The sequence below is a fragment of the Salmo trutta genome, chromosome 27 (assembly GCF_901001165.1).
Source record: "Salmo trutta chromosome 27, fSalTru1.1, whole genome shotgun sequence".
NCBI classification, from domain to species: domain Eukaryota; kingdom Metazoa; phylum Chordata; class Actinopteri; order Salmoniformes; family Salmonidae; genus Salmo; species Salmo trutta.
In genome coordinates, this window is record NC_042983.1 from 22,990,415 (window position 1) to 23,015,419 (window position 25,005).

A 25,005-nucleotide genomic window follows, 5' to 3' on the forward strand; every position below is an offset into this window, starting at 1 on the left:
TTATTTATAAGTTAATTAGCAGATGTTTACACAAAATTCTCCACTGTTGAGCTGGAGTTATAAATAGTCAGACAGACATGGAGGACTAAAGAGTTTCCATCTGGGGATTGGAGCTGCATGGACATAGGGCTGGGCGGTATACCGTTTTTTGCGATATACCGGTATTGATGCACGGACCTTTACCTTCTATAACGGTATTAGAATTTTTGGTTTGTTAAATGTGATACGCAGTGTGTGACATCCATTTTTAGAGTTTACTTCGCTACTTGAGTCATCTCTCTCTCTTTCTATGCCGCTTTCCACACAGACCTAGCCCTGGCTCCTGTCACTCAAGGAGAACATTTGATGTTCCTCGACCACGAGACGCTTGTGTTCAGTCTGCATGGTCAATGCAGCACATGCAACAATGTTGATGACAACGATGAAGTTGTCACTTTGCTTCTTAATATAAATCTACCAGCATTCTATAATTACACTATTAGCTTGTGTTTCTTACATCTGCAAACAGCTAGTTTGTCTTTTCTTAGCAAGTTGTTCCTAAATCTTGTGAGCCGCTGATTGTTAGCCGCTAAAGCTAATCGCTAGCTAGCTAATAAATGTACTGAGTAAGATCAAACGTAGCTAGATAATACAGCCTGATAATAATAGTGATGGTGTAAACCTAAATCAGCATGTTTTTTGTGCAACAGTATCTTCTAAATTAAAAAGGAATACGCAAAGCAAGAATATGTTAGCTACATGAAGTAGCTAAGAGAAAACATTCAATGTAGCCAACGATTATAGGGTACCCTAGGAAACACCTATCAACACTTTAGTTCCTACCCTGTCATAATAACTCCTCCCTGGCATTTTCATTAGTTGTCATGTCAATCAACACTGTATTAAAAGTGCCCAATATTATATTCTAACTATATAACTAGAATAGACATTCTATTTCCATGATTCCAACAGTTAACCCAAGTGTTTTGCTCTAAATTGCAAGTCAAATTGCAACATTTGGTTAAAAACAAGGCCCAGATTGCTTGCTCGTATCGTGCAGCCCTACGTGGCAGTGTGGAAATGATGTCAAATGCAGAAATTGATGAAGATTATTACATTTTTTTGTGTTGAAGTTGAATTGAACAGTATAAAACAATCAGAATAAAGAAAGACCCATTGAAATCACTTAGAATGTACAGTTGAAGTTGGAGGTTTACATACACCTTAGCCAGATACATTTAAACTCAATTTTTCACAATTTCTGACATTTAATCCTAGTAAAAATTCCCTGTCTAAGGTCAGTTAGGATCACCACTTTATTTTAAGAATGTGAAATGTCAGAATAATAGTAGAGAGAATGATTTATTTCAGCTTTTATTTCTTTCGTCACATTCCCAGTGGGTCAGAAGTTTACATACACTCAATTAGTATTTAGTAGCATTGCCTTTAAATTGTTTAACTTGGGTCAAACGTTTCGAGTAGCCTTCCACAAGCTTCCCACAATAAGTTAAGTGAATTTTGGCCCATTCCTCCTGACAGAGCTGGTGTAACTGAGTCAGGTTTGTAGGCCTCCTTGCTCGCACACACTTTTTCAGTTCTGCCCACAAGTGTTCTATATGATTTGAGGTCAGGGCTTTGTGATGGCCACTCCAATACCTTGACTTTGTTGTCCTTAAGCCATTCTGCCACAACTTTGGAAGTATGCTTGGGGTCATTGTCCATTTGGAAGACCCATTTGCGACCAAGCTTTAACTTCCTGACTGATGTCTTGAGATGTTGCTTCAATATATCCACATAATTTTCCATCCTCATGATGCCATCTATTTTGTGAAGTGCACCAGTCCCCCCATGCAGCAAAGCACCCCACAACATGATGCTGCCACCCCCGTGCTTCACGGTTGGGATGGTGTTGTTCGGATTGCAAGCCTCTCCCTTTTTCCTCCAAACATAACGGTGGTCATTATGGCCAAACAGGTCTATTTTTGTTTCATCAGACATTTCTCCAAAAAAGTACGATCTTTGTCCTCATGTGCAGTTGCAAACCGTAGTCTGGCTTTTTTATGGCGGTTTTGGAGCAGTGACTTCTTCCTTGCTGAGCGGCCTTTCAGGTTATGTGAATATAGGACTCGTTTTACTGTGGATATAGATACATTTGTACCTGTTTCCTCCAGCATCTTCACAAGGTCGTTTGCTGTTGTTCAGGGGTTGATTTGCACTTTTCGCACCAAAGTACGTTCATCTCTAGGAGACAGAACGCGTCTCCTTCCTGAGCGGTATGACGGCTGCGTGGTCCCATGGTGTTTATACTTGCGTACTATTGTTTGTACAGATGAACGTGGTACCTTCAGGCATTTGGAAATTGCTCCCAAGGATGAACCAGACTTGTGGAGATCTACAATTTCTTTTCTGAGGTCTTGGCTGATTGCTTTTGATTTTCCCATGATGTCAAGCAAAGAGGCAGAGTTTGAAAGTCGGCCTTTGAAATACATCCACAGGTACACCTCCAATTGACTCAAATTATGTCAATTAGCCTATCAGAAGCATCTAAAGCCATGACATTATCTGGAATTTTCCAAGCTGTTTAAAGGCACAGTCAACTTAGTGTATAAACTTCTGACCCACTGGAATTGTGATACAGTGAAATATTCTGTCTGTAAACAATTGTTGGAAAAATTACGTGTCATGCACTAAGTAGATGTCCTAACCTATAGTTTGTTAACAAGAAATTTGTGGAGTGGTTGAGAAACAAATTTGAATGACTCCAACCTAAGTGTATGTAAACTTCCGACTTCAACTGTATGTGTTGCCACCCTAGGGTGACGCACTACTCATGAAGCAAATTCACAACTTTTATTATAAAAAATACATAAAATAGCGTCAAATATCGTCAATTTCAAAAAAATCTGTGATATAATATTTTGGTCATATCACCCAGCCCTACATGGACATATGTACGCGTGACTGTGTGTGTGAGTGTGATGTATGTGATCAGCTGCAGTATGTCTGTGTCCCTGCAGAGCTGGAAGGCAACGAGAGGTGGCTGCAGACTCTACTTCACGGATTACGTAGGTTCACACCCCGTCCCACCCCAATCTATCCCTAACTCATACCCCTTCGCCCAACACACACCTAGCTATATTCACTTCCTCAGTGGGATTTGATTGTGTGTGTAACACTATTAGAAGGTTTGGCAGTGTGTGTGCTGTGGCTGTGTGGAGCAGCGTTGCTGTGTGGCTGACTGTGCAGACGCTGCCTGGCTGCACTCCTTGCTATGATGATGATGATGATAGTGATGATGATAGTAATGATGATGAGGAGAAGGAGCATAAAAAGCTAGCGCTGACCAAGGGATGGTTCTCAGCTTCCAGAAAGATAGCAGCTTCCCCCCCATCCCTTACCGTTTGTGTGTGTGTGTGTGTTTGTCCCGTCTTGCAGATAAGTCCCGGGCCTTCTCTCCTCATGGTGACCCTAAGAAGCAGGCGGTGGGGCCAGAGGACCTGAGGGCCACTACCCTGGGCCGGCCCGTCATGTCCCCCTACCCAATGTCCCATCGAGACATGGCCAAGCTCAGCCACGACCAGCACCTACTCCACTACAACTCCTGTGAGTCCCACTTAGGGCTGTTATGGTGACCGCAGTCAAATTCCACGTGACCGTTTAGTCGTGGTAACTAGGCTTCTCCAAGCTCTGATGCTGCTGTTGGTCATTAGTGGCCCCCCAAATGTGCTAATCCCTGGTACCCAGCACCCTAATCTATGGATTTCACTTGACTGGGAAGGGGTGGAGCCATGGGTCGGCCTGGGAGGACCCACTGTGGAGCCAGGCCCAGCCAATCAGAATTTGTTTTTTTCCCCACAAAAGGGCTTTATTAGAGACATAAATACTCCTCAGTTCCATCAGCTGTCTGGGTGGCTGGTCTCAGATGATCCTGCAGGTGAAGAAGACGGATCTGGAAGTCCTGGGCTGGCATGTTTACACGTGGTCTGCAGTTGTGACACCGGTTGGACGTATAGCCAAATTCTCTAAAATGACATTGGAGGCGCCTTCGGATAGAAAAATGTACATTCAATTCTCTGGCAACAGCTCTGGTGGACATTCCTGCAGTCAGCATGCCGATTGCACGCTCCCTCAAAACAGACATATGTGGCTTTGTGTTGTGTGACAAAACTGCACATTTTAGAGTGGCCTTTTATTGTCCCCAGCCCAAGGTGCACCTGTGTAATGGTCATGCTGTTTAATCAGCTTCTTGATATGCCACACCTGTCAGGTGGATGGATTATCTTGGCAAAGGAGAAATACTCACTAACAGGAATGTAAACAATTTCGTACACAACATTTGAGAGAAATAAGCTTTTTGTGCGTATGGACAATTTCTGGGATCTTTTATTTCAGCTCATGAAACGTGGGACCAACACTTTACATGTTGCATTTATATTTTTGTTCAGTTTATATTTATTTATCAACTTTCCTAACATTAAGCACATTGTTTTGCTTTACAGCAGGAATATAGCGTGCCTGGCAGGCATGAGAATAAACTACGGGAAAAGCATCCTCCATTCACTATTTAAGTGCTTAGATGACATCTATTTTTTACCCCCATGACCCTGTTTTGAGACAAGTGCATGATAATGGTACATTCTAAATCAAAACTAATTTCACACACACACTGCCGTTTAAAAGTTTGGGGTCACTTAGAAATGTCCTTGTTTTTGAAAGATAAGCACATTTTTTGTCCATTTTTAAAATAACATCAAATTGATCAGAAATACAGCGTAGACATTGTTAATGTTGTAAATGACTTATGTAGCTGGAAAAGGCTTATGTTTAATGGAATAACTCCATATGCGTACAGAGGCCCATTATCATCAACCATCACTCCTGTGTTCCAATGGCAAGTTGTGTTAGCTAATTTTATTTTCATTTTTTATTTCACCTTTATTTAACCAGGTAGGCCAGTTGAGAACAAGTTCTCATTTACAACTGCGACCTGGCCAAGATAAAGCAAAGCAGTGCGACAAAAACAACACCACAGAGTTACACATGAACAAACATAGTCAATAACACAAAAGAAAATAGAAAAATCTAGGTACAGTGTGTGCAAATGTAGAAAATTAGGGAGGTAAGGCAATAAATATGCCATAGAGGCAAAATAATTACAATTTAGCATTAACACTGGAGTGATAGATGTGCAGATGATGATGTGCAAGTAGAGATACTGGGGTGCAAAAGAGCAAGAGGGTAAGTAATAATATGGGGATGAGGTAGTTGGGTGTGCTATTTACAGATTGGCTGTGTACAGGTACAGTGATCGGTAAGCTGCTCAAACAGCTGATGCTTAAAGTTAGTGAGGGAGATATACGTCTCCAGCTTCAGTGATTTTTGCAATTCATTCCAGTCATTGGCAGCAGAGAACTGGAAGGAAAGGTGGCCAAAGGAAGTGTTGGCTTTGGGGATGACCAGTGAAATACACCTGCTGGAGCGTGTGCTACGGGTTGGTGTTGCTATGGTGACCAGTGAGCTGAGATAAGGCGGGGCTTTACCTAGCAAAGACTTATAGATGACCTGGAGCCAGTGGGTTTGGTGACGAATACGTCGCGAGGGCCAGCCAACGAGAGCATACAGGTCGCAGTGGTGGGTAGTATATGGGGCTTTGGTGACAAAACTTATGGCACTGTGATAGACTACATCCAATTTGCTGAGTAGAGTGTTGGAGGCTATTTTGTAAATGACATCGCCAAAGTCAAGGATCGGTAGGATAGTCAGTTTTACGAGGGTATGTTTGGCAGCATGAGTGAAGGAGGCTTTGTTGCGAAATAGGAAGCCGATTCTAGATTTAATTTTGGATTGGAGATGCCTAATGTGAGTTTGGAAGGAGAGTTTTAAAGTCTAACCAGACACCTAGGTATTTGTAGTTCTCCACATATTCTAAGTTAGAACCCTCCAGAGTAGTGATGCTAGTCGGGCAGGCGGGTGCGGGCAGCAATCAGTTGAAGAGCATGCATTTAGTTTTACTAGCATTTAAAAACAGATGGAGGCCATGGAAGGAGTGTTGTATGGCATTGAAGGTCGTTTGGAGGTTTGTTAACAGTGTCCAAAGAAGGGTATATATACAGAGAAAAGAGTCGGCCCGAGAATTGAACCCTGTGGCACCCCCATAGAGACTGCCAGAGGTCCGGACAACAGGCCCTCCGATTTGACACACTGAACTCTATCTGAGAAGTAGTTGGTGAACCAGGTGAGGCAGTCATTTGAGAAACCAAGGCTATTGAGTCTGCCGATAAGAATGCGGTGAGTCAAAAGCCTTGGCCAGGTCGATGAAGGCGGCTGCACAGTACTGTCTTTTATAGATGGCAGTTATGATATCGTTCGGGACCTTGAGTGTGGCTGAGGTGCACCCATGACCAACTTGGAAACCAGATTGCATAGTGGAGAAGGTACGGTGGGATTCGAAATGGTTGGTGATCTGTTTGTTAACTTGTCTTTTGAAGATTTTAGAAAGGCTGGGCAGGATGGATATACAGTTAAAGTCGGAAGTTTACATACACCTTAGCCAAATTCATGTAAACTCAGTTTTTCACAATTCCTGACATTTAATCCTAGTAAAAATTCCCCGTCTTAGGTTAGTTAGGATCAGCACTTTATTTTAAGAATGTGAAATGTCAGAATAATAGTAGAGTGATTTCTTTCATCACATTCCCAGTGGGTCAGAAGTTGAATTAGTATTTGGTAGCAATACCTTTAAATTGTTTAACTTGGGTCAAACGTTTTGAGTAGCCTTCCACAAGCTTCCCACAATAAGTTGGGTGAATTTTGGCCCATTCCTCCTGACAGAGCTGATGTAACTGAGTCATGTTTGTAGGCCTCCTTGCTCACACACGCTTTTTCAGTTCTGCCCACAAATGTTCTATGGGATGAGGTGAGGGCTTTGTGATGGCCACTCCATTACCTTGACTTTGTTGTCCTTAAGCCATTTTCCACAACTTTGGAAGTATGCTTGGGATCATTGTCCATTTGGAAGACCCATTTGCGACCAAGCTTTAACTTCCTGACTGATGTCTTGAGATGTTGCTTCAATATATCCACATAATTTTCCATCGTCATGATGCCATCTATTTTGTGAAGTGCACCAGTCCCTCCTGTGGCAAAGCACCCCCACAACATGATGCTGCCACCCCCGTGCTTCACGGTTGGGATGGTGTTCTTCGGCTTGCAAGCCTCCTCCTTTTTGTTCAGGGATTGATTTGCACTTTTCGCACCAAAGTACGTTCCTCTCTAGGAGACAGAACATGTCTCCTTCCTGAGAGGTATGACGGCTGCGTGGTCTCATGGTGTTTATACTTGCGTACTATTGTTTATACAGATGAACGTGGTACCTTCAGGCGTTTGGAAATTGCTCCCAGGGATAAACCAGACTTGTGGAGGTCTACAATTTTTTTTCTGAGGTCTTGGCTGATTTCTTTTGGTTTTCCCATGATGTCAAGCAAAGAGGCACTGAATTTGAAGGTCGGCCTTGAAATACATCAACAGGTACACCTCAAATTGACTCAAATGATGTCAATTAGCCTATCAGAAGCTTCTAAAGCCATTACATCATTTTCTGGAATTTTCCATGCTGTTTAAAGGCACAGTCAACTTAGTGTATGTAAGCTTCTGACCCACTGGAATTGTGATAGTGAATTATAAGTGAAATGATCTGTCTGTAAACAATTGTTGGAAAAATTACTTGTCATGCACAAAGTAGATGTCCTAACCGACTTGCCAAAACTGTAGTTTGTTAACAAGAAATCCAACCTAAGTGTTATGTAGACTTCTGACTTCAACTGTAGGTCTATACCAGTTTGTGTCTCGAGTGTATCCCCATTTGAAGAGGGGGATGACCGCGGCAGCTTTCCAATCTTAGGGGATCTCAGACGATACGAAAGAGAAGTTGATCAGGCTAGTAATAGGGGTTGCATCAATTTCGGAGGTTAATTTTAAAAAGAGAGGGTCCAGATTGTCTAGCTCAGCTGATTTGTAAGGATCCAGATTTTGCAGCTCTTTCATAACATCAGCTGTCTGGATTTGGGTGAAGGGGGGTGGGGGGGGCTTGGGCAAGTTTCTGCAGGGGGTGCAGAGCTGTTGGCCGGGGTAGAGGTAGTCAGGTGGAAAGCATGGTTAGCCGTAGAAAAGTGCTTCTTGAAATTATCGATTATCATAGATTTATCGGTGGTAAACAGTGTTTCTTAGCCTCAGTGCAGTGGGCAGGTGGGAGGAGGTGCTCTTATTCTCCATGGACTTTAGTGTCCCAACACTTTTTGGATTTAGTGCTACATTATGCAAATTTCTGTTTGAAAAAGCTAGCTTAACTTTCCTAAGTGACTGTGTATATTGGTTCCTTACTTACCTGAAAAGTTGCATATCGCGGGGGCTATTCGATGCTAATGCACAACGCTACAGGATGTTTTTGTGCTGGTTAAGGGTGGTCAAGTCTGTGGTGAACCAAGGGCTATATCTGTTCTTAGTTCTACATTTTTTGAATGGGGCATGCTTATTTAAGATGGCGAGGAAAGCACTTTTAAAGAGCAACCATGCATCCTCTACTGACAGGATGTGGTCAATATCCTTCCAGGATACCCGAGCCAGGTCAATTAGAAAGGCCTGCTCACTGAACTGTTTTAGAGAGTTTTTGACAGTCATGAGGGGTGGTCGTTTGACCGCAGACCCATTACGGACGCAGGCAGTGATCGCTGAGACCCTGGTTGAAGACAGCAGGGGTGTATTTAGAGGGCAAGTTTGTCAGGATGATATCTAAGAGGGTGGCCGTTGTTACAGATTTAAGGTTGTACCTGGTAGGTTCCTTGATCATTTGTGTGAGATTGAGGGCATCTAGCTTAGATTGTAGGACGGACGGGACGTTAAGCATATCCCAGTTTAGGTCACCTAACAGTACGAACTCTGAAGATAGATGCGGGGCATTCAATTCACATATGGTGTCCAGGGCACAGCTGGGGGCTGAGGGGGGGTCTATAACAAGCGGCAACGGTGAGAGACTTGTTTCTGGAAAGTTGGATTTTTAAAAGTAGAAGCTCGAATTGTTTGGGCACAGACCTGGATAGTATGACAGATCTCTGCAGTAGATTGCAACTCCGCCCCCTTTGGCAGTTCTATCTTGTTGGAAAATGTTGTAGTTGGGGATGGAAATTTCAGGATTTTTGGTGGCCTTCCTAAGCCAGGACATCAGGGTTTGTAGAGTGTGCTGAAGCAGTGAATAAAACAAACTTTGGGAGGAGGCTTCTGATGTTAACATGCATGAAACCAAGGCTTTTACGGTTACGGAAGTCAACAAATGTGAGCGCCTGGGGAATGGGAGTGGTGCTAGGCACTGCAAGTCCTGGATTAACCTCTACATCAACAGAGGAGGAGTAGGGTAAGGGTACGGCTAAAGGCTATAAGAACTGGTCGTCTAGTGCACTTGGAACAGAGAGTAAAAGGAGCAGGTTTCTGGGCGCGGAAGAATAGATTCAAGGCTTAATGTACAGACAAGGGTATGGTAGAATGTGAGTACAGTGGAGGTAAACCTAGGCATTTAGTGATGATGAGAGAGGTTTTGTCTCTAGAGGCACCAGTTAAGCCAGGTGAGGTCACCGCATGTGTAGGGGGTGGGACAAAAAGGCTATCTAAGGCATATTGAGCAGGGCTGGGGGTCTCTACAGTAAAATAAGACAACAATCACTAACCATAACAGCAATAGACAAGGCATATTGACATTAGGGAGAGGCATGTGTAGCCGAGTAACCATAGGGTCCAATGAGTAGCAATAGGTGAGTCAGGGAGCCGATTTAGTAGTCTCAACTACGCTAGGCAAGCTGGAGACACGGCGATTCAGACGGCTAGCGGACCGGGGCTTGCAGATAGGCCTTCGGTGACATCGCAACGGAAGAGCCTATTGAAACTACTTCGGATGAATACGTTGGCAGACCAGTCGTGATGGATCAGCAGGGCTCCGTGTCGGCAGTGAAAGGTCCAGGCCAATTGGCAAAAGAAGTATTGTAGCCCAATAATTGGCTGGTGGACCTCCTCGGCTTGCCGGGAGATGGGTCTAGCTCGAGTCTAACTGGTGCTTGCTTTGGGCCAGAGACGTTATCCAGGAGTAGCCAGTCGGATTGCAGCTAGCAGGTATTGACCGAGCTTAGGCTTGCTGGTGTCCGAGTTAACGGTGAAGAACGCTAGAAGTGACTAACTGACTGCTAGTTAGCTGGCTAGCTTCTGATGGGGGTTCCGGTTCTAAAGTCTAAAAATAGCAGATCCGTACCACATTGGGTGAGGCGGGTTGAAGGAGAGTATATTCAGTCCGTAGATGGAAAGTGAGACTAAAATATATACAAAATAAAAACAAGGTAAACAAAAATTCCACGGGACAAGACAAAACAAACGTCCGACTGCTACGCCATCTTGGAACCAAGTTTATCATTTTAAAATGCTAATTGATCATTAGAAAACCCTTTTGCAATATGTTAGCACAGCTGCAAACTGTTGTCCTGATTAAAGAAGCTGTCCTTTTAGACTAGTTCAGTATCTGGAGCATCAGTTCTTATGGGTTCGATTACAGGCTCAAAATGCCAGAAACAATTAACTTTCTTCTGAAACTAGACAGTCTATTCTTGTTCTGAGAAATGAAGGCTATTCCATGCGAGAAATTGCCAAGAAACTGAAGATCTCGTACAATGCTGCATACTGCTCCCTTCACAGAACAGCGCAAACTGGCTCTAACCAGAATAGAAAGAGGAGTGGGGGGCTCCGGTGCACAACTGAGCAAGAGGACAAGTACATTAGAGTGTCTAGTTTGAGAAAGACGCCACAAGTCCTCAACTGGCAGCTTCTTTAAATAGTACTCTCAAAACACCAGTCTCAACGTCAACAATGAAGGCGACTCCAGGATGCTGGCCTTCTTGTGACAAAACTCACACTCATTCTTATGTTTAATAAATGTATCGTATAGTGTGGCAGGCTTACAATGATGGCAAAAAACAACATTTGTGAGTGCGAGAGGGGGTACGCAGCTGGAGGTTGAATGTTTGAAAGGGTACGGGACTATAAAAAGTTTCGGAACCACTGGCCTAGCCCATAGGCCTATATGTTTTGATAAGGTTTGTATCACAACTAAAGTGGCCAAAACTTCTTAAAATTAAGCACATTAATCCGCTTTACGACCACTGTAGAGCCTAACTGGCATACATAGGCGGCATGTGAGTTTCAAGTTTGGGGAAGATAATTTTCACCATAAAAATGCTACTTCTATAATAAAGAATTACATGCATAATCGCGTTTGCGGTCACTTTGGAGAACAGTGTTTTGCTGCTAATTGATTGCATTTTGGAACATTCGCGCTTATATCCTACTGCCGTGTGCGCATTGCTGCACAAATAATGTCAAGAAATAGAAATAGCCTTATAGTTTATCAACATTTTAAGATTAACGTTCTGATTGTTTGCATCAGACACAGGTTTTTTGATGCTAGTGGTTGTATTAATTTGGGATCTATCGCATCCCACAAGGTAGCCTAGCCTAGTGGCAGCTAGCCTAGTGGTTAGAGCGTTGGGCCAGCAACCGAAAGGTTGGATCGAATCCCAGAGCTGACGAGGTAAAAATCTGTCGTTCTGCCCCTGAGCAAGGCAGTTAACCCAGTGTTCCCCGGGCGCCGAAGACGTGGATGTCGATTAAGGCATCCCCCCGCACCTCTGATTCAGAGGGGTTGGGTCAAATGCGGGAGACACATTTCAGTTGAAGGCATTCAGTTGTACAGCTGACTAGGTATCACCCTTTCCCAACTGTCCCAGAGTATGTTTGGAATATTTATTTCTTGCACAGAAGGACAAGTTGACCAATTGAATAGGTAAACTTTTGTACTATGGGGGATAGTGCATTGTCATAGGCTATAGCTTTTGCTGTTTGTAAGGCCTACTCATCTTGTTGGCTGACGAAAAGTACTGTAGGCCAAATGTGGATGGATATATTCAATATGCGCCTCGGAATTTGATAAGAAGCATCCGCGCAGTTGTGTCCCCGATGTGTCTGTCTTCACTTGTAGCCTACATCTTAGCTGAGATGCCTGTGAGAAGGACCCGATCACGTGACGGGTATTAGCTAATAAGAATTGAGATATCTGAGAGCCATGTGAGTGAGAAGTGCTTTGACTGTCCACTGTCCCACTACAACCCCTCTCTATTCCCCAGACCTTCCCTACCTTACTATTATTCCCTCTAGTCAAACCGTCATCCCTCCCTATTCCCATCATCAGACCCTCATCTCTTCTATTCCAGTTCAAGTCTCATCTCCCATTTCATTGTTATGCCTCCTTGCTCTGTGCTATTCTTAGCCAACCCTACTTTGCTTCCCTAAACTGCCATGTCTATATTTTTAAAGTATATTTCTGTCTTTGCTCTCAGCTTTCCAGCAGGCTGGCCACTCTGGGCCCCCTGGTCTGCAGCAGGATGGTGCCAGATTGGCAGCGGTGCTCCCCCTCCATATGCCAGAGCCACCCCCTCTCATCTCCTCCAACAAGCCAGGGGGGTCTATCACACAGGTATAGGACACTACTCGAGAGAGCCATAGCACCCATTAGATGTTGAGTTATTGTGAAAGTGAATTGAGTGTTGCCGTTCACCATGCTCACTGTTGTTGTGTGGTTCGCAGGGCACCCCAGTGCAGCTGCATAGCCCGGCTCACGGGATGGACCATGGGAAGATGCCCCCTGCACAGATGGGTTTGTCCTGGATGGATCAGAGGAAAGTGGGTGAGTCCAAGTGTCTGGAGTGGGTGCAGCACTCCCAGCCTTGGTTTGCTGGTGAGTTGCCTTCTTCTTACCCTAACCTTCAATTGTAGAGTTTGGGTGTCCTGGGCTTTCTCCATTGACACTCTCTCTTCTCTCTGCTCTTGTCTCACTCTGTCCCTCTCTGACTCACACACACACACCAGGTCCCTACCCGGTGGTGAAGCAGGAGCAGCTGTCCCCGCGGTGCCCGTCATCCCAGGCAGAGAACCTGTCCACGCAGGGGATGCCCCATGATGCCAACGCTGGACGTGGTGAGTTCATAACTAGATACATTCCACACCCCTTCGATGTTGGGCACCAAGTGTACACTGCTCTCTGCTTATACGGATTCTCTTCTCTGTTATTGGTACATAAACAGATGTCTATGCCAATATAAAGCCCTGACTCTGCTCCTGGATGTGTTGAATTTGCAGGGTCTTTGCCAGCAGTGCAGGGGGGCAGCATCACAAAGGGCATCCCAGGGACCAGAGTGCACCAGGACTCCCCCATCTCCTACCGGGGAGGCTCCATCACCCAGGTAAGAGCAACACACTGACCACAGCACTATGTGCTTCTGCTTACTGTGCCTTATTTATTATCATGACTTTATCAGCTTTGACCTAAAAGTCTCACCGGACTGTTTATTGTATGCCTCCAAATGAAACAAGGACAACGACATAGACGTGTTGAGAGGTCATGACCCCAGGCTGGAAAGTTAGTCAGGCTCAGATAGTGTTCAGGCAAGGCAGGGTAAAGGCTGGGGCTGCAGGCAGGCAGGATCTCCCTGCTGATCCTGCCTGGTGTGACATTATCGTGGCTCTGACTGCTCCCTGTCGCCCTAGCAACAGGTACACACTGTACCACGTCTGTTCTCTACTTTATTTATCTGTTTATTCTCCACTCACTAAGCCCCATCACTGATATGCACAGTCCTCAGCCTACTGTAATATCTGCCTCGGCCAACTGGCCTTGAAATGGGGTGATGTTATATATGCCCAGAGCGGGTGGGGAAGTTAGCCTGCTCCTTCTTTGTTTGTTTAGCTGACTGCTAGGCAGAGCGAAAGTGTGTGTACGCGTGCGTGCGCGTTTACAGATAAGGCTTTGTTGTATCAGGTGTGTCGCTCGCATCTCCCTTGATAAAGTTGAATGCTGGGGTAGATGCCCTGGCCCCTGACTACACTACACCCCCTTTCTTTGGAAAGAGCTGTAATCAACAGACAGGAAATGTGATCTAGGGCAACACATGTCCCTCTTCACCCCCTCCCTTCCCCCTCCCACACTCCATATCAGGCTCCAATGACAGCCTTGTGTGCTCTCTATCAGCCACCCAGCAGGCTTACATAAACACTCAGCGGCCACGGCGGAAATATGACTCACAGCAAAGTGTGCCAGAGATATGACAGAAAGCCCCGACCAAACCTGCTGCTGCCATTTTGTCACCTAGTGTTAGCACTGCAGAGTCTGTGGGGCTTATTGTCTGAGACACAAATTGTATTCTTATGTGACTATGTGGCATCAGTGCATGATGTACACTCCGTATGATCTTGCTCACCAGAGCTATCACAATGAAAAATTTTATTCTGGAAAAATATACAGTACCAGTCAAAAGATTGGAGACACCTACTCATTCCAGGGTTTTTCTTTATTTTTACTATTTTCTACATTGTAGAGTAAGGGTGAAGACATCAAAACTATGAAATAACACATGGAATCATATAGAAACAAAAAAGTGTTAAACACATCAAAATATATTTGAGATTCTTCAAAGTAGTCACCCTTTGCCTTAATTACAGCTTTGCACGCTCTTTGCGTTCACTCAACCAGCTTCATGAGGTAGTCACCTGGAATGAATTTCAATTAACAGATGTGCCTTGTTAAAAGTTTGTGGAATTTCTTTCCTTAATGTGTTTGAGCCAATCAGTTGTGTTTTCAATCAATCTATCAAATGTGTTTATAAAGCCCTTCTTTCATCAGCTGATGTCACGAAGTGCTGTACAGAAACCCAGCCTAAAACCCCAAACAGCAAGTAATGCAGGTGTAGAAGGTAGGGGTGGTATACAGAAGATAGCCCTATTTGGTAAAAGACCAAGTCCATATTATGGCTAGAACGGCTCAAATAAGCAAAGAAAACGACACTCCATTACTTTATTAAGACATGAAGGTCAGTCAATCCGGAGGATTTCAAGAACTTTGGAAGTTTCTTCAAGTGCTTCGCAAAAACCATCAAGCGCTATGATGAATCTGGCTCTCATGAGGACCGCCACAGGAAAGGAAGACCCAGAGTTACCTCTGCTTCAGAGGATAAGTTCATTAGAGTTAACTGCACCTCAGATTGCAGCCCAAATAAATGCTTCACAGAGTTCAAGTAACAGACACATCTCAACATCAACTGTTCAGAGGAGACTGCGTGAATCAGGTCTGGTCGAATTGCTTCAAAGAAACCACTACTAAAAGACACCAATAAGAAGAGACTTGCTTGGGCAAAGAAACACGAGCAATGAACATTCGACCGGTGGAAATCTGTCCTTTGCTTTGATGAGTCCAAATTTGAGATTTTTGGTTCCAACCAGTGTCTTTGTGAGAGACAGAGTAGCTGAACGGATGATCTCCGCATGTGTGGTTCCCACCGTGAAGCACGGAGGAGGAGGTGTGATGGTGTGGGGGTGCTTTGCTGGTGACACTGTCTGTGATTTATTTAGAATTCAAGGCACACTTAACCAGCATGGCTACTACAGTATTCTGCAGCGATACGCCATCCCATCTGGTTTGTGCTTAGTGGGACTATCCATTTGTTTTTCAACAGGACAATGACCCAAAACACCTCCAGGCTGTGTAAGGGCTATTTGACCAAGAAGGAGAGTGATGAGTACTGTATCAGATGACCTGGCCTCCACAATCACCCATGAGTTGGACCGCAGAGTGAAGAAAAAGCAGCCAACAAGTGCTCAGCATATGTGGGAACTCCTTCAAGACTGTTGGAAAAGCATCCCAGGTGAAGCTGGTTGAGAGAATGCCAAGAATGTGCAAAGCTGTCACCAAGAAAAGTTTGGCTACTTTGAAGAATCTCAAATATAAAATATATTTTGATTTGTTTAAAACTTTTTTGGATCCTACATGATTCCATGTGTTATTTCATAGTTTTTATGTCTTCACTATTCTACAATGTAGAAAATAATAAAAATAAAGAGAACTTTGAATGAGTAGGTGTGTCCAAACTTTTGACTGGTACTGTACATCTTACAACAACGACTAATGAAATCTGTTTAACTGATGCCCTCTGTATCTTGTGAGATGATTGAGTGTTGTTCCTATGTCTGTCCCACTCCCTCCACAGGGCACCCCGGCAGACGTGCTGTACAAGGGGACCATAACCCGTCTGATCACAGATGACAGCCCCAGCAGAGCCGAGAGGGAGCGGGATGAGCTCCTGTCCAAAGGACACGTGGTCTACGAGGGCATCAGTGGACACATCCTCACCTATGACCGTCAGTACTCTAACCTTCTAGAAACGCTGTGTTACTTCATTTACTTACAATGCCTTCAGAAAGTATTCGTACCCCATTGACTTATTACACATTTTGTTGTTACAGCCTGAATTTAAAATGTATTGTTTTTCCTCATCCATCTACACACAATACCCCATAATGACTAAGGGAAAACATGTTTTTAGAAATTTTTGCAAGTTTATTGAAAATGACATATCAAATTTACATACAGTGCATTCGGAAAGTATTCAGACCCCTTCACTTTTCCCACATTTTGTTACGTAACAGCCGTAGGCCAGATGAAGTTGAATTACTGTTTAACGGATGCCCCGCCTTACTTTTTTCCACACCTTGCAAAAAAAAAAGTAAAAAAATCAGATGTGTTATTTTTTGGGCAATATATGCAGCGCTTTGTTTCTAATACACTGTCTGCTCTCCCTTGAGGCTTTCCCAAGTTGATGCGCAACAGACCAAACAGCCTCAGATCATGTTTGAGCCTCGGATTGGGCATTGAAACACACACGCACCTGCAAGCGACGTCCAGATGTTTCATTTCTCTCTCATGCCGTCATGGCTGAAGCCAGCGCAAATTCCTACTATTTATCTGTCCCGGGTTTAATGTGGGACGTCCCTCATTATAAACAAACAGTCGGTTAAATTCATGGTTCATGCATCATTTTCAGATCTATTAAAAACGATTAATATACGAAACAACAATGTCATTTAACCAGTTGACTGGCCAGAGATCAGGGCATTCATCAGCAAAGACGCAGTGCAAGCTGATAGTATTTTGGACGGCCAAATTGAAGTCAAAATGATTGAAATCGAAGTGTCAGCTGTATGGTGATTTGCTATTCATAACTTACATTTTGCCAGTACTACCAGTAGTTGTAGGCCAACCGATAACACCAAGATGGAATGCGTTTGAAGTGATGTGTCGCCGAGAATAGCTAGCATGTCCAGCAAAGTGCATGGCCAGTGGCACGCACACACTTCATGCAGATCAGCAGCTCCACAATGATGTGATCGACTGTCTCCAAGGTGAGGGCTTTTCGTGGCAGCCAGACGAGACAGTCAAAGGAGAATGCGGTGAGCAAAGTTACTGGGCTGGAATTTAGTCAAGCTTGCTCTATATAGATTGATGCTTCAAATTGTACATGTTATAAACATTTTTTTTTATTTTGATGATGATAGGCTATACTCTAGGCTGGATTTATGTATTTTTTACAATGCTACGTTAATTTGGCAGACCTAACTTGGTTGACCCTCTTTCTACCAGGCCTAGTCTGAGAGGCCTAATCATATTTGTATGAATAATTTGTTAATGCTTATAGGCTATAGAGATGCATTCAGGTAATGAATTCATTATTATACATCAACATTTTATACAAGTTATACTTCCCATTGTGTTTCATTTATCATGGTTATAACAACATTGTAACATCTGCTTTCTTTTTAAGAAACATAGTGTAGGTTTTCACATGGAGTAAGTTAACTCTTGAAGCTCACATTAGGCCTAGAGCCTGCACAAGTGCCCCCTAGGACAATGTGGTAAAGTTCTGTTATTCCTTATCACTTAATGTTTATTTATTTTGTATTTATTCGCTCAATCACGCCACTTTTCTGGGGGGAAATCTGTTAAACAGTGAATCAATTTTGTCTGGCCTTATCCTAAAATTGATTCAATATTTTTTTCCCCTTCATCAATCTACACACAATACCCCATAATGAAAAAGCAAAAACAGCTTTTTAGAAATTTTAGCAAGTGGATAACAAAACAAAAACGGAAATTTCACATTTATGTAAGTATTCAGACCCTTTACTCAGTACTTTGTTGAAGCACATTTGGCAGCGATTACAGCCTCGAGTCTTCTTGGGTATGACACTACAAGTTTGGCACACCTTTATTTGGGGAGTTTCTCGTGTTTTTCTCTGCAGATCCTCTCATGCTCTGTCAGGTTGGATGGGAGCATCGCTGCACAGCTATTTTCAGCTCTCTCCAGTTTGATTGGGTTCAAGTCCGGGCTCTGGCTGGGCCACTCAAGGACATTCAGAGACTTGTCCCGAAGCCACTCCTGCGTTGTCTTGGGTGTGTGCTTCGGGTTGTTGTCCAGTTGAAAGGTGAACGTTCGTTCCAGTCTGAAGACCTGAATGCTCTGGAGCAGGTTTTCATCAAGGATTTGTCTGCACTTTGCTAGGTTCATCTTTCCTGACTAGTCTTTCAGTCCCTGCCACTGAAAAAAATAAACGCAGCATGATGCTGTCACCACCATGCTTCACTGTAGGGATGGTTTTGGCCAGGTGCCTGGTTTCCTCCAGACGTGACGCTTGGCATTCAGGCCAAAATGTTCAATCTTGGATTCATCAGACCAGAGAATCGTGTTTCTCATGGTCTGAAAGTTCTTTAGGTTCCTTTTGGCAAACTCCAAGCAATTTGTCATGTGCCTTTTACTGAGGAGTGGCTTCCGTCTGGCCACTCTACCATAAAGACCTGATTTGGTGGAATGCTGCAGAGATGGTTGAAATTCTGGAAGGTTGTCCCATTTCCACAGAGGCCCTCTGGAGCTCTGTCAGAGTGACCATCGGGTTCTTTGTCACCTCCCTGACCAAAGCCCTTCTCCCCTGATTGCTCAGTTTGGCCAGGCGGCCAGCTCTAGTAAGAGTCTTGGTGGTTCCAAACTTCTTCCATTTAAGAATTATGGAGGCCACTGTGTTCATGGGGACCTTCAATGCTGCAGACATTTTTTGGTACCCTTGCCCAGATCTCTGCCTCGACACAATCCTGTCTCAAAGCTCAACGGACAATTCCTTCGACCTCATGGCTTGGTTTTTGCTCTGATATGCACTGTCAACTTTGGGACACAGGTATGTGCTTTTCCAAATCATGTCCAATCAATTGAATTTACCACAGGTGAACTTCAATCAAGTTGTAGAAACATCTCAAGGATGAATGGAAACAGGATGCACCTGAGCTCAATTTCGAGTCTCATATCAAAAGTTCTGAATACTTACAGTACCAGTCAAAATTTTGGACACACCTACTCATTCAAGGGTTTTTCTTTATTTTACTATTTTCTACGTTGTAGAATAATAGTGAAGGAATCACAACTATGAAATAACGCATATGGAATCATGTAGTAACCAAAAAAAAGTGTAAAACAGATCAAAACATATTTGAGATCCTTTAAAGTAGCCACCCTTTGCCTTGATGACAGCTTTGTACACTCTTTGCATTCTCTCAACCAGCTTTACCTGGAATGCTTTTCCAACAGTCTTGAAGCAGTTCCCACATATGCTGAGCACTTGTTGGCTGATTTTTCTACACTCTGCGGTCCAACTCATCCCAAACCATCTCAAATGGGTTTAGTTCGGGTGATTGTGGAGGCCAGATCATCTTATGCAGCACTCCATCACTCTCCTTCTTGGTCAAATAGCCCTTACACAGCCTGGAGGTGTGTTGGGTCATTGTCCTGTTGAAAAACAAATGATAGTCCCACTAAGAGCAAACCAGATGGGATGGCTTATCGCTGCAGAATAATGTGGTAGTCATGCTGGTTAAGTATGCCTTGAATTCTAAATAAATCACAGACCATTTCACCAGCACATCTCCTCCATGCTTCACGGTGGGAACCACACATACAGAGATCATCCGTTCATCTACTCTGTGTCTCACAAAGACATGGCGGTTGGAACCAAAAATTTCAAATTTGGACTCATCAGACCAAAGGACAGATTTCTACCGGTATAATGTCCATTGCTCGTGTTTCTTTGCCCAAGCAAGTCTCTTCTTCTTAATGGTGTCCTTTAGTAGTGGTTTCTTTGCAGTAATTTGACCATGAAGGCCTTATTCACGCAGTCTCCTCTGAAAAGTTGATGTTGAGATGTCTGTTAAATTAACTTATTGAAGCATTTATTTGGGCTGCAATTTCTGAGGCTGGTAACTCTAATTAACTTATCCTCTGCAGCGGAGGTAACACTGGGTCTTCCTTTCCTGTGGTGGTCCTCATGAGAGCCAGTTTTATCATAGCGCTTAATGGTTTTTGCAACTGCACTTGAAGAAACTTTTAAAGTTCTTGACATTTTCCGGTTTGACTGACCTTCATGTCTTAAAGTGATGACGGAGTGTCTTTTCTCTTTGTTTATTTGAGCTGTTCTTGCCTAAATATGGACTTAGCTCTATTTGGTAAAAGACCATATCTTCTGTATACCACCCCTACCTTGTCACAACACAACTGATTGTCTCAAACAAGGCACACCTGTTCATTGAAATGCATTCCAGGTGACTACCTTGTGAAGCTGGTTGAGAGAATGCCAAGAGTGTGCAAAGCTGTAATCAAGGCAAAGGGTGGCTACTTTGAATAAAAATATATTTGTTTAACACCTTTTTGGTTACTACATGATTCCATATGTGTTATTTCATAGTTTTGATGTCTTCACTATTATAATAATGATAAATCCTGAAATGAGTGTCCAAACTTTTGACTGGTACTGTATGTAAATAAGTTTTTTTCTAAAAACCTGTTTTCGCTTTGTCACTATGGGGAATTCTGTGTATATTGAGGAATATTTTTTTATTGAATACATTTTGGAATAAGGCTGTAACATAACAAAATGTGGGAAAAGGGAAGGGGTCTGAAAACTTACAGTGCATTCGGAAAGTATTCACACCCCTTTGTATTCACATTCAATTTCCTTTGATCATCCTTGAGATCTCACTACAACTTGATTGGAGTCCACTTGTGGCCAATTCAATTATTTGGACATGATTTAGAATGTAGCACACCTATATGGAGCCAAATACAGGAAAGTCCTTCCGTGCAAACAGCCTTAGACTGGGGAGAAGATTTAAGATCCAACAAGATAATGACCCCATGCATACACCCAAAGCAATGCTGGAAAATCTTCAGAACAAGAATGTGAAAGCCCTTCAGTGGCCCATCTAAAGCCCAGACTTGAATCCCATTGAAAATCTTTGGAAAGACTTGAAGATTGTTGTTCACTACCGCTCCCCATCTATCTTAACGGCGCTTGAGAAAATCTGCAAGGAAGAATGAGAGAGAATCCCCAAATCCAGATGTGCAAAGCTGGTACAGACATACCCAAGACGAGTCAAAGCTGTAATCGCCACCAAAGTCGCTTCTTCAAAGTTTTGACTCAGTGGTGTGAATACTTATGTAATTGAGATATTTCTGTAATTTTCAATACGTTTTCATTATGGGGTGTTGTGTGTAGGTGGGTGAGAAAAAAATCTATTGAATCCATTTTGAATTCAGGCTGTAACACAACAAAATGTGAAATAAGTTGAAGGGTATGACTACTTTCTGAAGAGTAAAAACCACCCCTCAATGCCCTCTGATGCTTGGTATTTCTAGGTGGACTATCCCTGTTCTTCTGTTGACAGTTATTTGTGGTGTGTTCTCCTCAGGCCCACCCTCTCAGAACCCTAAAGATGACGGCCGGGGCCAGCCTGGGGAGATCTTGGGGCTGAAGCGCCCCTATGATGTCAGGGGGTTGCCCATGAGGGAGACACTGTCTGCAGCTAACTGTGAGGGTAAGTTTAGGAGTCAGCTACCTTCTAACAGCTCTAGCATGTACTTTATGTAGACTACAATGAGGTAACCAATGCTATTCTTTCTTCACTTCGACCCCTACTTCAGGTCTGATAGGCAGAGCCATATCTCACGAGAGAGACAACCCACACCCAACCCACCACATCCGTGGTTCCATTTCACAGGGTAAACAAATAGACCCACTCTTTTATTCCATCAGGGTATGGTCACCTCACCTAGTTGCACAATGGCTCGTGAAGTTTGTAACTCCTGTGTGATTGTTCCTCCTCTCCTCCCCCCAGGTATCCCCCGTCACCTAGACATCCAGGATGGCTACATGAGGCGGGAGGCCAAGCAGATGAAGAGAGAGGGCTCCCCGTCCCGAGGGACTGGCCAGATGTCTGAACCCATGAAGGGTCGAGAGGCCATTGTGCCCACAGTGAAGGAGGGGGGCCGATCCATCCACCTCATCCCCAGAGAGGAGCTCCGACTGATGCCCGAAGGCATGATGATGCCCAAGGCTGGCAAAGAGGGCGTCATAGCACAGGTGAGTGGAATGCCACACTGTAGATGCACTGCGTGTCAGTGCACAGTGCTTCAGGAAAATAAAAAAGCAACAAAAGTCTCTATTGTTGGTAGAAAGATTCAGTATTTTTCATTCTTTTTTTCAGGGCACTCCTATGAAGCAGGAGCAGGGTAGCTCAAGGAAGGGGCACGACGTTCGTTCCATAATCGCCAGCTCCCCACGCTCCCACTACGGCATGCCCTCCCACCTGGAGATGCGGGGACCCGAGCAGCGGGGCCGCTACGAGGAGGGTCCTAAGGGCCGTCCCAGCACTGTGGTCAACACGGCCAGCTCCATGGCTCGATCCTCGCCCCTGGCAATGGGGGGTGAGCAGGGTGGTAAGGCTCACCACAGCCCTGTGGGCTACGAGGAACACAAGGGCGGCATAAGGTCTCCCTACCCTGGACCTTCTCACCGAGGATCCCCCCTGTCAGGCCAGCGGCAGCATGAAGGTATGTCACACACTCAGACCTGACTGTACACTGTCACAGGGATGTGACAAATGGAAACATTTTCTTAAAGTTTAAACAGCCATTTTATTATGGGTTTTCTGTTGTGAATTCACAATGCAGCTGCCAGCAACAGTTTTGTCTCCCTTTCAGATGGTTAAGTATTGCCATACAGGACTTCGCTGCTGTCACTTGCTTTTCTCTGACATTTTTCCAACTGTTAGCAATGATGGAGATATTGACTCCAAAATCATTGATTCCTCGACTCCCGGTGTCGAGTCCCATTTCTGAGTGTAAAGATAAACTCCCTAAGATTGAGTATTTTTGGAACGAAGGAGACTGATTAGTTTCCGTACTTCCGAGAACACAAACACTCGCATCTTTTACAGCGAGCTAGCGAGGGGCGGAGAGAGAGGGAGGGGCACAATATAAGTAGTTTGGTCACCAGGCAGACGGTCAAACCGTGCACTAGGTCTATCTATCAGTATAGGTAGGTCAGTCACCAGGCAGACAGTCTCAACCGTGCACTAGGTCTATCTATCAGTATAGGTAGGTCAGTCACCAGCCAGACAGTCACAACCGTGCACTAGGTCTATCTATCAGTATAGGTAGGTCAGTCACCAGGCAGACAGTCACAACCGTGCACTAGGTCTATCTATCAGTATAGGTAGGTCAGTCACCAGCCAGACAGTCACAACCGTGCACTAGGCCTATCTATCAGTATAGGTAGGTCAGTCACCAGCCAGACAGTCACAACCGTGCACTAGGTCTATCTATCAGTATAGGTAGGTCAGTCACCAGCCAGACAGTCACAACCGTGCACTAGGCCTATCTATCAGTATAGGTAGGTCAGTCACCAGGCAGACAGTCACAACCGTGCACTAGGTCTATCTATCAGTATAGGTAGGTCAGTCACCAGCCAGACAGTCACAACCGTGCACTAGGCCTATCTATCAGTATAGGTAGGTCAGTCACCAGCCAGACAGTCACAACCGTGCACTAGGCCTATTTATCGGCAATCAAAAGCTGTATCTCGCAATGGAATGCTTTATCTTGCCATTTTGTGGCCTGTAATGTCTCGCAACTTCAGTAAAGCAGGGCCTATCATCAATATATAGGCCAGGATATTTTACATGTAACAGACTGAAGACTGAACACACACTCGCATCATTAATGGTGGTTAATGGTCCCGTGTGGCTCAGTTGGTAGAGCATGGTGTTTGCAACGCCAGGGTTGTGGGTTCAATTCCCACGGGGGACCAATACGGAAAATAAAATTATGAAATGTATGCATTCACTACTGTAAGTCGCTCTGGATAAGAGCGTCTGCTAAATGGCTAAAATGTAAATGTAATTAATGAAGAGCACGAGCAGGCGAGCCAGCGTGAGGGAGAGAGAGGAGGGGGCAGGCAGAAAGAATGTCTTGGTAATCTGTATCTCGCAATGTCTTGTCTTGCATGCCTCACAAATTCACCAAAGTAGCCTAAAGTTCACCTCTTCCTCTGGATTTATTTAAATTACACAATTTTCCCCAGGACTTTAAAGCCTATTGACGAGTTAAGCTATACGCAAAAAATATATGTTTTGTGATAACTGCACTGAGATTTTAGTTTTGGATTTTTCTTTACATTAAGGATCCCAACGTTAAAAAGTTTAAACATTCCTTCCTGTCTGTTCCTAGCTTGTCTGATTGAGATGCATTGGTAGTTTTTTGCCCTGGGTTGAGTTGCTCTCCCCAAGTGTTTGCATACCTAATATGAAGGCCACAGTGTGTGTGTGTGTGTTTTCCAAAGCATCCTGCTCTCTCCCATCTCTCCTCTCTGTGTGGTCCAGGCTCCAATAAGAACCAGCCTCAGGAGCGCAAGGCCACACCCACCCCTCGGGAGATGAGCTCCGGCAAGTCACCCCTGCCGGGCGTTGCCGAGCAGCAGGCCCAACAACAACAGGCGTCCCTGGCGTCGTACGAGCGTCTGCTGCAGGGTCTGGGGGCCGACGTGTACCGAGGACAGATCCCCCTATCCTTTGATCCTGCCTCCCTGCGTCAGGGCATCCCCATCGACCCAGGTACATAGTACATGGCTGGTCCATTCTTGTGTCCACTGTACAGTACACTACAGAGGAGCTCCTTAAATAACTCCTCTTTCTGTCTGTTGAAAGGATGTGGTTTAGGGGAGGGATTATGGGACTTG

At 44.3% G+C, this 25,005-nt stretch overlaps 1 protein-coding gene across 12 annotated transcripts in view; it reads left to right on the forward strand.

The window, feature by feature from the left end:
* The window catches only part of ncor2 (nuclear receptor corepressor 2), a 202,442-nt gene that overhangs the window by 161,742 nt on the left and 15,695 nt on the right, over positions 1-25,005 (forward strand). For 8 of the 12 annotated variants that reach the window (XM_029717277.1, XM_029717280.1, XM_029717283.1 and 5 more), the window contains exons 23-34: positions 2,997-3,044; positions 3,415-3,582; positions 12,405-12,541; positions 12,652-12,802; positions 12,934-13,041; positions 13,204-13,307; positions 16,104-16,254; positions 21,680-21,805; positions 21,912-21,989; positions 22,106-22,350; positions 22,475-22,820; positions 24,650-24,880. In XM_029717277.1, coding sequence (XP_029573137.1) covers positions 2,997-3,044; positions 3,415-3,582; positions 12,405-12,541; positions 12,652-12,802; positions 12,934-13,041; positions 13,204-13,307; positions 16,104-16,254; positions 21,680-21,805; positions 21,912-21,989; positions 22,106-22,350; positions 22,475-22,820; positions 24,650-24,880 — 1,893 coding nt within the window. The remainder of the gene's footprint in view (positions 1-2,996; positions 3,045-3,414; positions 3,583-12,404; positions 12,542-12,651; positions 12,803-12,933; positions 13,042-13,203; positions 13,308-16,103; positions 16,255-21,679; positions 21,806-21,911; positions 21,990-22,105; positions 22,351-22,474; positions 22,821-24,649; positions 24,881-25,005) is intronic. The other 4 variants (XM_029717285.1, XM_029717288.1, XM_029717284.1 and 1 more) reach the window with 3 other exon arrangements.